The following is a 13,665-nucleotide window of genomic DNA, read 5'->3' as shown; positions in this document are numbered from 1 at the left end:
TTTTTATCATCTTGTACCATAATATTCCCAGAATCCATTAGCTGAACCCAAGTAGCTGAATCTCGCTCCTTTCTTCCACCTCTTCATCATCTTTGTTGACTTGGAAGTGATTATTCAAATGCAGAGGTAGTCATGTGAGAGGGCGAGCTGAGATTGGAGCAGGGTTCAAATCCAACTCTTCATTTTGATTATCGAAAGGCCAGATCGAGATAGATCTCATACTCTGTTTCTTATATCAGAATCGTTTACGCATTTTCTCGGTCGTGTGCCTACATAGAATAGCTGACCGGTCAACGTCGGAGCCCAAAACGAGATGCAACGACGATGACGTTTCTCCTGGAAGTGGCTGAAGATGAGCTAGATCTCAGATGTGGTGATTCACGGCAAGCTTCACCAGACAATTAAATATCAAATATCACTTAATGCTATATTTGGAAAAATTAAGCTTATGTGCTACTTTTGGAAGAAAAACCTAAAATGGTGCTAGTCTAGGGTATTTCTCTTAAAAATTCAATTTAAAAAAATGAGAACTAAATATACCAACTATCTACAAAATGGCATATTACTTGCTACAATATAATATTACTCTTTCTATTTCACAAATTATATTAGTTAGCATGATATCAAAATTATAGGCCACCATAATTTCTGGGATTTGGATGCCTCAGCCTCGGGTAGTTGGATTTGGAAAAGTTTGTGCAAGCTTCGTATCATAGCGAGATCGTTCATTGTGTGCGAAGTGGGTTCTGGTATCACCTGCAGCTTCTAGAAAGACAATTGGACTTCTCTGGATCCCCTCTTGGATATCACAGGGGATTTGGGTCCTAGAGTCTCAGGGATTCAGCAGGATGCTACAGATGTGGAGGCTGTTAGAGAAGGACAATGGTGGATCTCTAACAGTAGGAGCAGGAGTCCTATTGTTCAGTTGTTGAAGCAATGTCTCCCTCTCCCGTCTGTAGTTAACTTGCAAGCGGATGCAGTGGATGATTATTATCTGTGGAAGATTGGTGATGGTGAGATTGGTGATGGTGTAGCCTTGGATACCTTCTCTACTGCAAAAACTTGGTCTTACTTGAACCCGCCTGAACCAAGAGTCGATTGGTATGAGGCAGTTTGGTTTAAAGGAAGGATTCCTAGGCATGCTTTTTATTGCTTGGGTAAATTCTAGACACAAGCTTCATACAAGGGATAGACTTCGCAGTTGGGGGCTAGTGGTGTCTCCACTTTGTATGCTCTGCAACACACATGACGAGACTCAGCAGCATCTATTCTTTGGTTGCGCTTATTCCTCTGAGATTTGGCATTATTTCACATCAAGAGCCCATGTTTCTCCACCTGCTTTGTTTGAGGATGGAGTTACATGGCCGAAGAATCCTTGCCGAGATAAAAACACAACTTTGATTCTTCGGCTAGCTTGTCAAGCATCGGTCTACATAATCTGGAAAGAACGCAACTCTCGTATCCATAACAATGCCTCTCACTCGGCTTCTTGAAGTCAAAAGCATCATTCGGTGTCATCTTGATCCTTTGTCGAGAGCTCAACAGCTTACCTTCCCTTCGTACTCCTTTTTGGTTACTTGATTTTGTTTATTCCAGTAACCTTTTTGTAATTTGCTGTATCTTTCGTATTGCAGGTGTGTCTCTATTAGGAGGCACTTGGTTGTAAAAGAGTTCTAACCCTCTTGGATTGAAATGAAATGAAAGTATATATTAAATATATATATATATATATATATATATATATATATATTAATTATAATTAAATCTATCCTTAAAATAATGTATACTGTAAAATTGAAAAAAAAAACTCGGCCGAATGGGTCATGATCGATATTGGCTTGAATTCCATGTATTATGACTTAAATAAAACTTCTAATCTGTTATATCTCTAAATATTCAATTGAATACTAATATCAAACTAAAAATCTATAAAAGCTAAATTAATTATATATAAAAATTAATTACTACGGTGTACCATAAATTAAATCCTATTGTATTATCATTACGGCTCTAAAAAACTACTACGGATACCTAAAATCACATGCAATAAAGAGACAGCTATTTGAAATTGCATGGGCTCTATATAAATGTAAATAAAAAATACACTATCATTATTCTATCATAGTCGATAAAACTTTTGAGCGGACACTACCACCTTAAACTTAAGTAATGTAAGAAAAGATCTTCCTATACAAAGACCAAATCTTCAAAGTTCCGTTTCACGTCTTATCATCTTTTGAAAAAGATGTTTGATAAAATAAAAAAAATGTATACCTTTGATGTATAAATATATCACTACTAGGCTTGTGATATAAAAACTCTTTTAAGTTAAGTGGAAGATGAAAACACTTTGTGGAAAAAGGAACTGGAGAGGAACAAGAAAAGAAAAAACAATTAAACGAAAAAAGTAGCAATAGTGCTAAAAGAAAATAATGAACGTTTTAGTAAAGGGAACAAGCATGTGGCTATAGAGTTTGTTAATCTTCACAAAAGTTAACACTGCACACTAAAATTGAATAAAAAATTTAAAAGTATCAAACTCATACAGAAAAAATCAAAATACATGTGTTGACATACAGAAAAACAAAAATTTCAGCGCTTGGAAACTAAGGAAACTACATGCAAATTCCAAAATATGTCAATGTACATAAAGATTTGATGATCTACTTGATTTTGCAAATAATGTATCCCAAACACTTCATTGAATTAATCTAAATTTACTGCTAAAAATCAGCTTCAAGGTGTAGCCGTATTTTGCCCAAAAAAAAGAGAAGGTATAGCCGCCGTATAGGTTGTTATAAACAGTTAATTTCGTTTATTAAGAAAAAAACAATTAGAGCAGCTGAATATATCGTTAATTGTGTTCTTAATAGGAAAACTGATCAATTACACAAAATACTATAAGTATTATAAATTGGATTGTGAATTATGATTTTTTGGACGTATAATTAAATTATATTATAAAAAAGGCACTGTATTTAATCTCTTTACTATATATTTTGCGAATTCGGAAATTAAATACTAAAATGAATTGTTTTCGTGTATAGTAACACAACAGCAGAAAAGAGTAAAACTATTAAACAGGGTTGTGTTTGGACGTAGAAGCGAAGAAGCGGCGGATGTCAATTATAAACACAATGTGGAAAGAGATTCGAATTATGTGATGAGACATGAAAAAAGTATTTTTGAGTGATAAGAAAAATAAAGAAAAGAACAAACAAAACAAATAAATATGCAAAGGTCCAATGGGTGAGGAGAGGCTACCAAGGCACAGCAAAGGTCAAGATAAGTAGTTTTAAAGAATCTAAAGTGTTCTCAAACTTGCAAAATTTTAAGCACAAAATAAATAAATAGAAATTNAAAAAAAAAAAAAAAAAAAAAAAAAAAAAAAAAAAAAAAAACTAAAACTTCAGATGTCCTCCCCATGCACTGAGGAGCTACTTCACTTTTGTTCCTCTTTTTTTTTTTGGTTTAAAGAGAAAAAAAAAAAAAGGAAAACACAATAACATGAAGAATATTTTTATGGGATGCTGCCACCATCCTTTATAATTCTTCAATTTTGACATAGAAATCCATGTATGTAAGTTGCTTGAATAAAGTTTTTTTTTTTGCTGGATTCAAACATTAAATTTTAAATAAAAATGTATTATCTATTATTATAGTATTTTCTTCTGTTATTTCTATTCTTGTATCAATAAAGATATCACTACAGTAATAATAGATTTGTATCAAAATACTTTCCTCTTTTTTTCTTTGAGTGAAATAATCTTTCTTTTTAGATGGATTTTTCGACAACAATTGGGAGTTTGTTATTGTCTACTGTTTGGTCTACTCATGTACTAATAGAAATATAATAACTAATACGCCAACTAGGGCTTGATTGATGTAACTAGCAACTTGTCACAGAACATACATTATTGTACTATGGATACGAAGAACATATATATATATATATATATATATATATATATATATAAAGAAAGTAATACTAATCTTAAAATTTGCATTCGTTAGTTAGATATCAAAATGGTATACAAAATTAATTTACATGATTGAAAGATATACATATATTTGTTTGCAAATGTTTTTCTAGACAACCAATTCTTAGTTATATATTTGTTGTTGGATAATTAATTGCGGAGTTTGAATAGAGTTTGATTTTTTATGTTACAAGTTTAATCATAGCTAGCTAAATGTTTTAAGTAACAAATCTCCATCAATTTTAATTCACAATGAATGTCAATAATTGGTACGAAAATTATATCATCTGAACAAATCATATCATGATGCATGGCGAATAATATGCTCATTTTGAACACGAAAAAAACATAGAATTTTATCCTTTCAAACTTCTAAGTTCTAACAAAGAATAGTTGACTCATTAAAGACGGAATCTAAACCCTACATCTACTATACTCCAAAACCTTCGATTCTCTATTTTTAGAAATTTCACATGATCAGATGAGAGAAGCAATTAAAAAAAATTGATATATTATTAATTTTGTATAAAGAGGAATAGAATAAGTTGTATTGGACAAGAACATACGTAAGTGGAGAGACTGAAGAAAAAAACAATGGAACTAGTTGTCGTGGTCCTACATGGATATGCTTTCTGTGTAGTGATGATCTTTTACTTCAACTTTGGAATCTTATCTCAGACTTGCGAACTGCTCCTGATCTCACCTCTCACATCAATGTCCGTAAAATATACATGGGTACAAAACTTCTACTGCGCATTTGAAAGAGATATTTTTACTATTTTCTTTATTTTTTATAATCTATTGTTTTTTCCTTTTGTAAATTGCAAATGTAAACGTGGAAGACATTATATATATGGTCCAAGCTTATTTAAAACCAAGAAAGAAAATTAGAATCAGAGTAAGCAATTGAGAAAGTTAGAATGAGGACAAACAAAATAATTGCCTTATTTAACTGTTCAAAATGTGACTAAATTCTTCTTTTTTGCTGGCGGGGACGTCAAGTTTATTATATGAATGTTATACGAATTTAGTTTTGCAAGAGTATTTGATAAATAAAGACATCAGATTAAAAATCACATGTTTATGAAAAAGATTTATCCAACCCATAACAGTTGAAAAAAGAAAGAAAAAAATAAGACGAAAGACTTTTTTTTTGTGTGCACCAAACTAAGACTATAATAATAAATCAACAATAAGCTCCAAGCTTATCTATGCTCCTTGTCAGCTCCAAGATTCCATCGATGATGGCCAAATATTTTATAGAAAACAACAGAAGAAACCCCCAATCCGCAAAATAGTTAGGCTTTCTGAAGGCTGAAAAAATAGGGAACGAACATTTCGGAATCAAACCCTAAAATATCTCAATATTTGTGATTATAAAATAAACCGAAAGCCTTTTTTAAAAAACTAAGTATTAGAAAGATGGTGAGTTTTCCAGTTTACTTTCTATGTACTTTCGTAAGAAAAAAGAATCCTATCGGAATTTTAATTAAAATGAACATGTTTGATTTTTCAAGATTAACATCATAGATAATAATGGGTTGTAATAGCTTGAGTAATTGATTTGACATTAGTTTAGTAAATCGGGTTAGGCTCAAGTCTCACAATCCATTAATCAATTACTAGTTGATTATCCACGCTACGCCGCGGTTTTTTTTAATCATTTTAAGAATCCGAATGGTGACTGCGTATTTGGTTATGTGGGAAAAACGGTTTTAGAGTGCGGTATGGATCAACTGCAGGACAAATGTAGTTGCGGAACAAGTACGGTTCATACAAATAAGCGGTACAGAATAATGGTTGATTGGTGAAAACTAATTTGCGGTACATTTTATTAAAAATATATATATTATATAATCAAACTTTTAATAATTTATTTTAATCTATTAAACAATTCACAATAAAATTATTTAACTGGTAAAAAAACAAAAACAGATGTAAATTAAGTATTATAGATAAATATGTTAAAACATATATTAATAGTTAGTGTAGTTGTAAAATTATTAATTTTTGGTTTGTGTTAATCAATAAAATTATATCTTATATGGATTTATATATTTTATCTTCTTTTTTTGACAGAAAAACTGATTTTTATATTTTAACTATTAGAATAATATTTTTATGAATAAATTAAAAAATATTTGTAGATGTTATTAAATTATACTTTTATTACAATACAATTAGTAAGAATTTTTTAAATTCAAAGAATAGTTGAATAAACTTTAAACTACATGACCACTTTGTATTATTAATAAACAATTCAAAATATAAAGAAACATATTTTTAAATTCTACAAAAGTGTGATTATAACTTATCAGGTATACATAAATTAAATAATTAATCTATGTAAAAAAAGTTTAAAAATTATTTATTTGCCTTTGTATATGTTTTTTTTAAATATAGATTTAACCTATATATAGCAAAAAGAGAAAAAAAAAAAAAAAAAAAGCTGTTGACCACTGTTTATCGCGGTTTTACTGAAAACCGCTGGATAATTCATTGTGCTCCATGGAATAGCGGTCCAAGTGTAAAACTCCATCTAGAAAACTGCAAAAAAAAAATTTCTTTTTTTTTCAGAAAACACAAATGGTTTTGTTTTTGTTGATTGGTGGACAAAAAGCGTTTTTGACTGTTTGCTTATCAATTCCGCTTTTTACAGGTCTCCAATCAAGGCCTAAATGTCATGTTTTGATGATTTGATCATTGTAATTTTTAGTTTTCTTATCATTCACTAATGCAATTGAAATTAACGTATGAACAGCTACTCTTTATATTGAAGTATTTTTCTAGTTAGCAACCTTTCCAACAATATCACTCACACAAAAGATACAACATAAGATTCATGTATAACCTTGTTTCGCTGGAAAAGAGAGAAGTTTATAGAGTCATAAACTTTTAATAAAACAAAACACATGAACAAAGCAATTTACGGAGCAATGTTAATTTTATTTGATTTAAAACAAAATGTTTGCATCAATCTTGTGTGATCTTCTCCTTTAAACCGCAACCCTTTTCCTTCATCACAACATCTCTATATAAGATGGAAAAGTTTAACTTTAGTTAATGATGATTTGTACAATTAAATATAGACAATGATGAATGAATCATTAACCTTTAGGGAAGACAAAAAGAAGTATATATTTCAAAGTTAACATTAATTATGGACATGTGGCAGATGCTGGAATGATGATGTGACACTCATATGGAGAGAGTTAGCCAATTTTCATATACTCCCTCCGTTTCATAATATAGGATGTTCAGAGAATTATTTTTGTTTCATAATATATGATATTTCCAATTTTCTATGTAACTTTCAGATTAATTTTATATTTTAAATTAAGTAGTCTTGTGTATAATTGGTTAAACTTTTTAAAAATAATTATTTCTTAATATGCGTGTTTTAACTAACACATCTTATATTTTGAAACTGAGGGAGTATATGATTAGACGTTTGACTAATCAGTTTAACAATTATAGTATGCTCAATTACTACCTATTATTTGGGAATTTATTTTAATTTTAATATTTTGCTATCTAAAATTTTCTTTATTTTATTTTTATTATCCAAATATTATTGAAACTTGAAACATATAACAAACTGCAAAATAGTTAATATCTTTAGTAACATAAACCAACAAAAACAATGATATAGTCGAAAAGAAAAAAAAGTATAAAAGAGATAAACAACAACAAAAAATTACACCAAAGAAACAAATCTAAATGGAAAAAACTGCTATTTGTTATAGTTCACGAAGTATCAATGTTAACCCCCATTCCAAAAATTTATGGATTTATTTTTTCATTTACAATATTTTTTTTTTGTCAACCATTGGGTCACAACAGGCCGGCTCATTAGCCTAATCCCTACATTCGTAAGGAGTGGGACTCGATCCCTGGTGTGATGGTGCCTTGTGCATTAAGGACTTACCTTTGGCCACTGCACTAAGGTCACTTCACATTTACAATATCTTATAAAACAAAATTAATATTTTTTTATAAAATTGACAGATCTTGTAAATGCGTGAACAGTCGCAATAAATCCTAAACATAGCGTTCATTATAATAAATTCTAAACATGGTACAGTTTTTAGCTCTATATTTGGGTTCAAAATTACGAGATTGTAACTATTTTCGTAATAAGAAAGCTTTGTCCAAAAAAAAAAAAGACAAAGCTCCAGACTTTTGGTTTGAAATCTTTTTAAATTTGATAATTAATTTTTGATAATATGTGTGATGAAAATTGTAAATCATTTCTCGTGCATTTGTACTCTGATCCGATAATACTATTCCCTCCGTTTCAAAATATAGGATGTTTTAACTAAAACACGTAGATTAAGAAATCTTTAATTTTAACAAGTTCAACCAATCAGAAATAATACTGCATAATATAAAATACTAAACTAATCTAAAAGTTGCATAAAAACTTGAAAACATCATATATTATGAAACAAAAAACTTCTCCAAAACATCTTATATATCGAAACGAAACGGAGGGAGTATAAAGCAAGACTCATCTAAATCTAACTGTTTCATTTGGCCGCACTTGACTGCCAACTTTTACCTTTAACAGAATTTTAATTAATAGAGTAATTATTATGGACCCTGAGTATGAAACCAATTAAACCATCACACACATACATGATAGAATATTTTTTAAAAAATTATCAAAAAATAAAGAAAATTATCCGAAGAAATATTTAAAAAGAAAAACTGTGGTCTGACTTAGGTGTGAGACGTCCCACCATTGTCCCCTCCACTCCCACTCACAGCAACCTTAGCTTTTCCCATAATAAAACACACTATACACAATCCACTCTCTCCTCTTTGTGCTCCCAAACCAAACATAACACTCACGATACACAATTTAACTCTCTCTCTCTCTCTCTCTCTCTCTCATATCTCTCATCTCTCTCACTTTATCTCTTTCTTTTAAAATCCCAAAAATAGCCTTGATGGAGTTAAGTCTGTTCATAACTTCCACTTCTTGTCTCAAATCCCAAGCCTTTGTCGCCTCATCATCCTAACTAAGGTATATGAACATTCTTTACTTATCTTCTTAATTTCTTGGTTTCTTGGAAATCTAAGAATCTCAATTTCGATGTTCTTAGATTAACAAAATTTCTCTCAAGATTCAAGTTTTGTTGATTGATCAACAGGTATTAGTATGGCTGTAAATTTGGTTGGTGTGGGTTATTGCCATTTATGCGTCATCAACTAATGTTTCAATTTCTTTATTCCTCTTTTTTCGTTTTGCTCAAAAACATTGGATACCCTATAAAAAAAACTAGATAAATAAATGGTTTACTAGGAGAAATAATTATTTAGATCTGCTTCGTATGTTAGCTGAGATTTTGCTGTCGGTGATCTTTTCGCTATATATGTTTGTCTGTTTTTGTTTGTTTGTTCCTTTGTCTGTATGTGTTTTGTCTGTCAGATTTTTTTTTTTTGGGTCCCTTTAATTTCTCAGTGTTATTGTTTTAGGGTTTTCAAAAGCAAAATCAAGTAAATTAAATAGAATGAGTTTTGTATCATGTTTTAATTTTTTTTTTATCAAGTAGATGGTGAAAGTGATAAAATTATTTGGAAATTAGTCAATTTTATTAAGTGAAAATTTGATGATTCAATTAGTATAGAGTTGACTGTTTGAAGGATGGATGTGTCAGTACTAAATTTGGCACTTCTGATGTTGTCTACTCATTGACTCGTTAGGACCATTTATGGTCACACCCAATGTTTCCCCTCCACTATCTTTATGCTAAAATAATACAGTAATTATTTTTGTTAAGAATAATTTGTTTTCACTATCGACTTTGTTTGGACAGAAGTCACAGAACCAAATCAACCAATCCAATTTCTTAGTAAAATTATTCCTTTCTANTTTTTTTTTTTTTTTTTTGAACAAACCTTTCTATACACTTCTCATAGATTTCGTTTATACAAATAATGATATTTCCTAAATAGTTTTAACAATCTTTCTTCAATAAAAAATCATTGCAGAAAAGGAAATAAAAACACCACACTCAGTTTCTGCCAGAAATCATGAGACCAATATTAGACCTCGAGATTGAAGCTTCATCGGACAGCAGCAGCAGCCAAGTAGCCTCAAACTTGTCTCCGGTTGGGGAAGATTACAACAAACCCATCTCTCTTAATCTTAGCCTCTCTTTCAACAACAACAACAAGAACAACAATTTGGATCTTGAATCATCGTCTTTGACATTGCCACTTTCAAGCACAAGCGAGAGTAGCAACCCAGAACAGCAGCAGCAACAACAACCTTCTGTTTCGAAGAGAGTCTTCTCTTGCAACTACTGCCAAAGGAAGTTCTATAGCTCTCAGGCACTTGGTGGTCACCAAAACGCTCACAAACGCGAGAGAACACTCGCCAAACGCGCTATGCGTATGGGTCTTGCTGGGGTCTTTCCCGGCAGAGGATCCAGTAGCAATTACGCGGCTGCTGCCACAGCAGCTGCTCTATCGTGTTTGCCGCTTCACGGAAGCGGAAATGCGAATATGACATCGTTTAGGACATTGGGAATCCGAGCTCACGCCTCGTCCCATGATGTCGGTGGTATTACAAGGCAGACACCAGAGACAATTATTAGAAACATTGCCAGGTTCAACCAGGGGTATTTCGGCAATTGTATACCTTTTTACGTTGAGGATGACGAGGCCGAGATGCTTTGGCCAGGGAGTTTCAGGCAAGGGACCGACGCGGTTGCGGCTGAAGTTGTGGCTGAAGCGGGTAATGATAATCTAAGTGAAAGAAAAATGGATTTCTTGGATGTCAAACAAGCGATGGATATGGAGAGTACTTCTCTTCCCGATCTAACCTTGAAGCTTTGAGTTTTCTTTTCTTTTCTTTTACTTTTTTTTTTTGTTATTTTTTTTGAATTTGGATTCTTAATTTGGTTGCAATGAGCATCATAACTCTATCATGTACAGTGAGAGATTCACAAACTATTTCTGATATGTTATCATTATATGGTCACTATCGATTGATCGACCAAACAAAAAGTCAACTATAGTGTTTGCTAATGTGTATAAAGCCAAAGGGATATGTATTTAAACAGAATATTATGTTAATTATACCATTATACTACTATCATTGTCGTGCTCTCGTGATTTGTTATTACAGTTTCTAGCTGTATTTAATATCTCGTAAAGGCCCTTTGGTTTCTGTATAATGTTAAAGTGTTAAGATACTAAGGGCATCTCCATTGGGAGACTATTATTTTGAGACTCTTATATTTTTGTAATATTAGAAAATGTATTTTTACAAAATAAGAAGTTTTGGTTTGTTAATTAAATTATACTCCTCCAATGGTAAGCTCTAATAATTGGGGTTCTTATTTAAAAAAAAAAATTATTTGTAATTATAATTATAGTCTGGTACAATAAATTAAAAAGAGAGCTCTGTTTCATTAAGAAAGTTTATAATATTTGTGTCGTGTGGGAAGCTATAGTTTCTTTATCTCAACAAACACCCAACACCATTTTCACTAGTCTATATGGGATCCATCAGCAGAACAAGGACCATTCAATTGTTAGAACTTGACGATTTTGGCATCAGCAATCCTCGGCACACTTCAGTCATGTAATCCGTTGGCGATATCTTTTGAGGAGGCAATGTGTTGTTTGCTGCAGCCAGGATCTGTAATTGTTTCATCCCACAAGACATGAGTCTCATCATTAATGCAAACGAGCATCTTAATAGAGAACTAAAAGCATATGATAGAGTCTGAAGTCAGTTCTACCTTGTGAGGTAGTTTACCCCAAACACTTCCTCCATAGTACATGATTGGTCGCTCTGTGAAATAGCAGGTAAACTTGACAATCAGTTCTACTCTATTAGCTGGAATGCAGAGATAAAGGTGGGAACTATAGGTATATGTGATTGCGTTTGGAGCCAACTCAAGCAGAACAAGTGTAACATACAAAAAGGATTAAAAAAACTTGGAAGTCCTTAATCTTACCAGATAGATCCACAGTTTGGGTCTGCATTGCAGCTGCCCCTCCTGTTCATTGAACAAATCAAGAAAGTAAATAAGACAAGCACATAAACTGAGTCGCATAAAGTCTGTGAATTTAACATACCATATCTATTAACCAGAGAGATTTCTAAAAGGAGCATGACCAATAAACTAACACTGACTCATCAGATGTTTAGCAATTAGCATAGCAACAGTTGATACAAGAAGGACCAGACAGTGAGATACAGAGGAAATAATAAACCACTCAAACGAGTAAAGAGATAGTTCAGATTCATACGTTGGCTCAAAAGCTGAGAAGCTTCACTCGTAGAGCAGTCCTTTAGTGATATTATCCTCTGGGGTTTGACTTCCTTCTGAGGACCAGTAGCAAGAGGCTGATTTCGCTCACCATCCTTGTTCTGTTGGCTTCTTGTTTGATCTGCATTTCACTCTTTCTTTAGCCAAGAACAATATCATAACGAGCAAAACTTGATATAGCTCGACGGAAGGTGCTTTTTTCAAGAAAACAGGCGTAAAAATGGATCAAGAACACACATTGGGAGATAGATCAACCAGAGAATATGCAAATTAAAGAGAGAGCAAGATCTAAATACCAGGCTCTACCCTAATATATCACTTTCTTAGAACGATTCTTGACGTTACCCAATCACAATGTTTATAGATTCCGGTGCAATCAATTACTTCTCTTCCTCGAACAATCAATGATTCTAAGCTATAACCTTCACAGAACCAGATCGGAGGACATACATGATCGGAGAATCATCATCTACCATCAAGAACCCTAATTTTCGAAAATCGAATCCCTAATTTCTAAATCATTATAAAACAAGCCATCATACAAATAGAAACATGAAATTACCATCAGATGGAGATTGATGAACCATCGGCTTTGGTAGAGAAGACTCTCAAATCTCTCGTCGATTGCTTAATCAACACCTCCGACTGAAGATTGTTTGATCAGTAGTTTGATTCGAGATTTGTTAATCAATCAACAAGATAAAAAATGAAGCAAAATTTCTCTCCATTGGGAGAAATATCTCGAAGTCGAAGAGATGGAAGAGATGGAGAAAGAAGAGGAAAAAAAATAAATTGTTTTTTTATATAATAAATTTGACCAATTAAATATAGACAGCACACTAACTCTTCCCAAGAGTCGATGTTAAAACTTACTAAACAAGAGCCAACTCTTGTTGTTTTATCATTTTTGATTTATTTTTAGTCTCAAATAAAATAAGAGTCTTGCTAAAAATCCTGCTAAAGTCACCAATAGACTTGCTCTAAGCGGTCGAAGATTCACCACCTAGCGTTTAAAACTCTTATTCGATTTTAGTTGGTTTAAGCGTTCTTATATTGTTTAACATTGATTCATAAGTAAACAATATATATACCAAAACGTAGAAGTAGAAATCTTAAGAAGAGATCTAAAGTGGAAACAGAGTCCTTCCAAGCTCTAGTTTACTTTGAGCACAAGCAAGATGATAAAATAAGAAGAAAATAATGGCAATTCTCGTGCAGAACAAAGAGAATTCAAAGAACACTCACCTTCTAAGTTCATTTTGTAACTTCGAAAGTTCTTTTTGTAACTTCGAAGTTTACGACCTGATCACAATATTCTAGAGTGTATAAAGCGATCGTGGCTAGAACTATAATATTTTAATTTTTAACATTAAAACCAAAAAAAAAAAAAAAAA

The 13,665-nt window shown here is 32.0% G+C and overlaps 2 protein-coding genes and 1 pseudogene across 2 annotated transcripts; 2 read left to right on the top strand and 1 right to left on the bottom strand.

The window, feature by feature from the left end:
- LOC109132921 lies at positions 325-1,581 on the top strand (annotated as a pseudogene).
- Positions 8,791-11,002, top strand: LOC104787633 (zinc finger protein 4). The gene is made up of 2 exons (XM_010513237.2): positions 8,791-9,009; positions 9,978-11,002. The coding sequence occupies exon 2, from the start codon at positions 10,020-10,022 to the stop codon at positions 10,824-10,826; it is 807 nt and encodes a 268-aa protein (XP_010511539.1). The 5' UTR covers positions 8,791-9,009; positions 9,978-10,019; the 3' UTR covers positions 10,827-11,002.
- On the bottom strand, positions 11,379-13,061 carry LOC104787632. The gene is made up of 5 exons (XM_010513236.2): positions 12,834-13,061; positions 12,252-12,392; positions 11,957-11,998; positions 11,738-11,790; positions 11,379-11,634 (listed from the first exon to the last, which is right to left on the bottom strand). The coding sequence occupies exons 1-5, from the start codon at positions 12,856-12,858 to the stop codon at positions 11,521-11,523; spliced, it is 375 nt and encodes a 124-aa protein (XP_010511538.1). The 5' UTR covers positions 12,859-13,061; the 3' UTR covers positions 11,379-11,520.

Source organism: Camelina sativa, chromosome 5 (genome assembly GCF_000633955.1).
Source record: "Camelina sativa cultivar DH55 chromosome 5, Cs, whole genome shotgun sequence".
NCBI lineage: Eukaryota > Viridiplantae > Streptophyta > Magnoliopsida > Brassicales > Brassicaceae > Camelina > Camelina sativa.
Note: the sequence above shows the minus strand (reverse complement) of the source record. Positions and strands in the feature narration are given on the sequence as shown.

Bases quoted from the DNA above. Each gene is read 5' to 3' on its own strand.
- LOC104787633 (XM_010513237.2), top strand. From the start codon at position 10,020: ATGAGACCAATATTAGACCTCGAGATTGAAGCTTCATCGGACAGCAGC.
- LOC104787632 (XM_010513236.2), bottom strand. From the start codon at position 12,858: ATGGTTCATCAATCTCCATCTGATG. The intron at 11,999-12,251 runs GTATGAATCTGA...TTCAATGAACAG, and splicing joins TTCTCAGCTTTTGAGCCAAC to GAGGGGCAGCTGCAATGCAG. The intron at 11,791-11,956 runs GTAAGATTAAGG...GCTATTTCACAG, and splicing joins CCAAACTGTGGATCTATCTG to AGCGACCAATCATGTACTAT.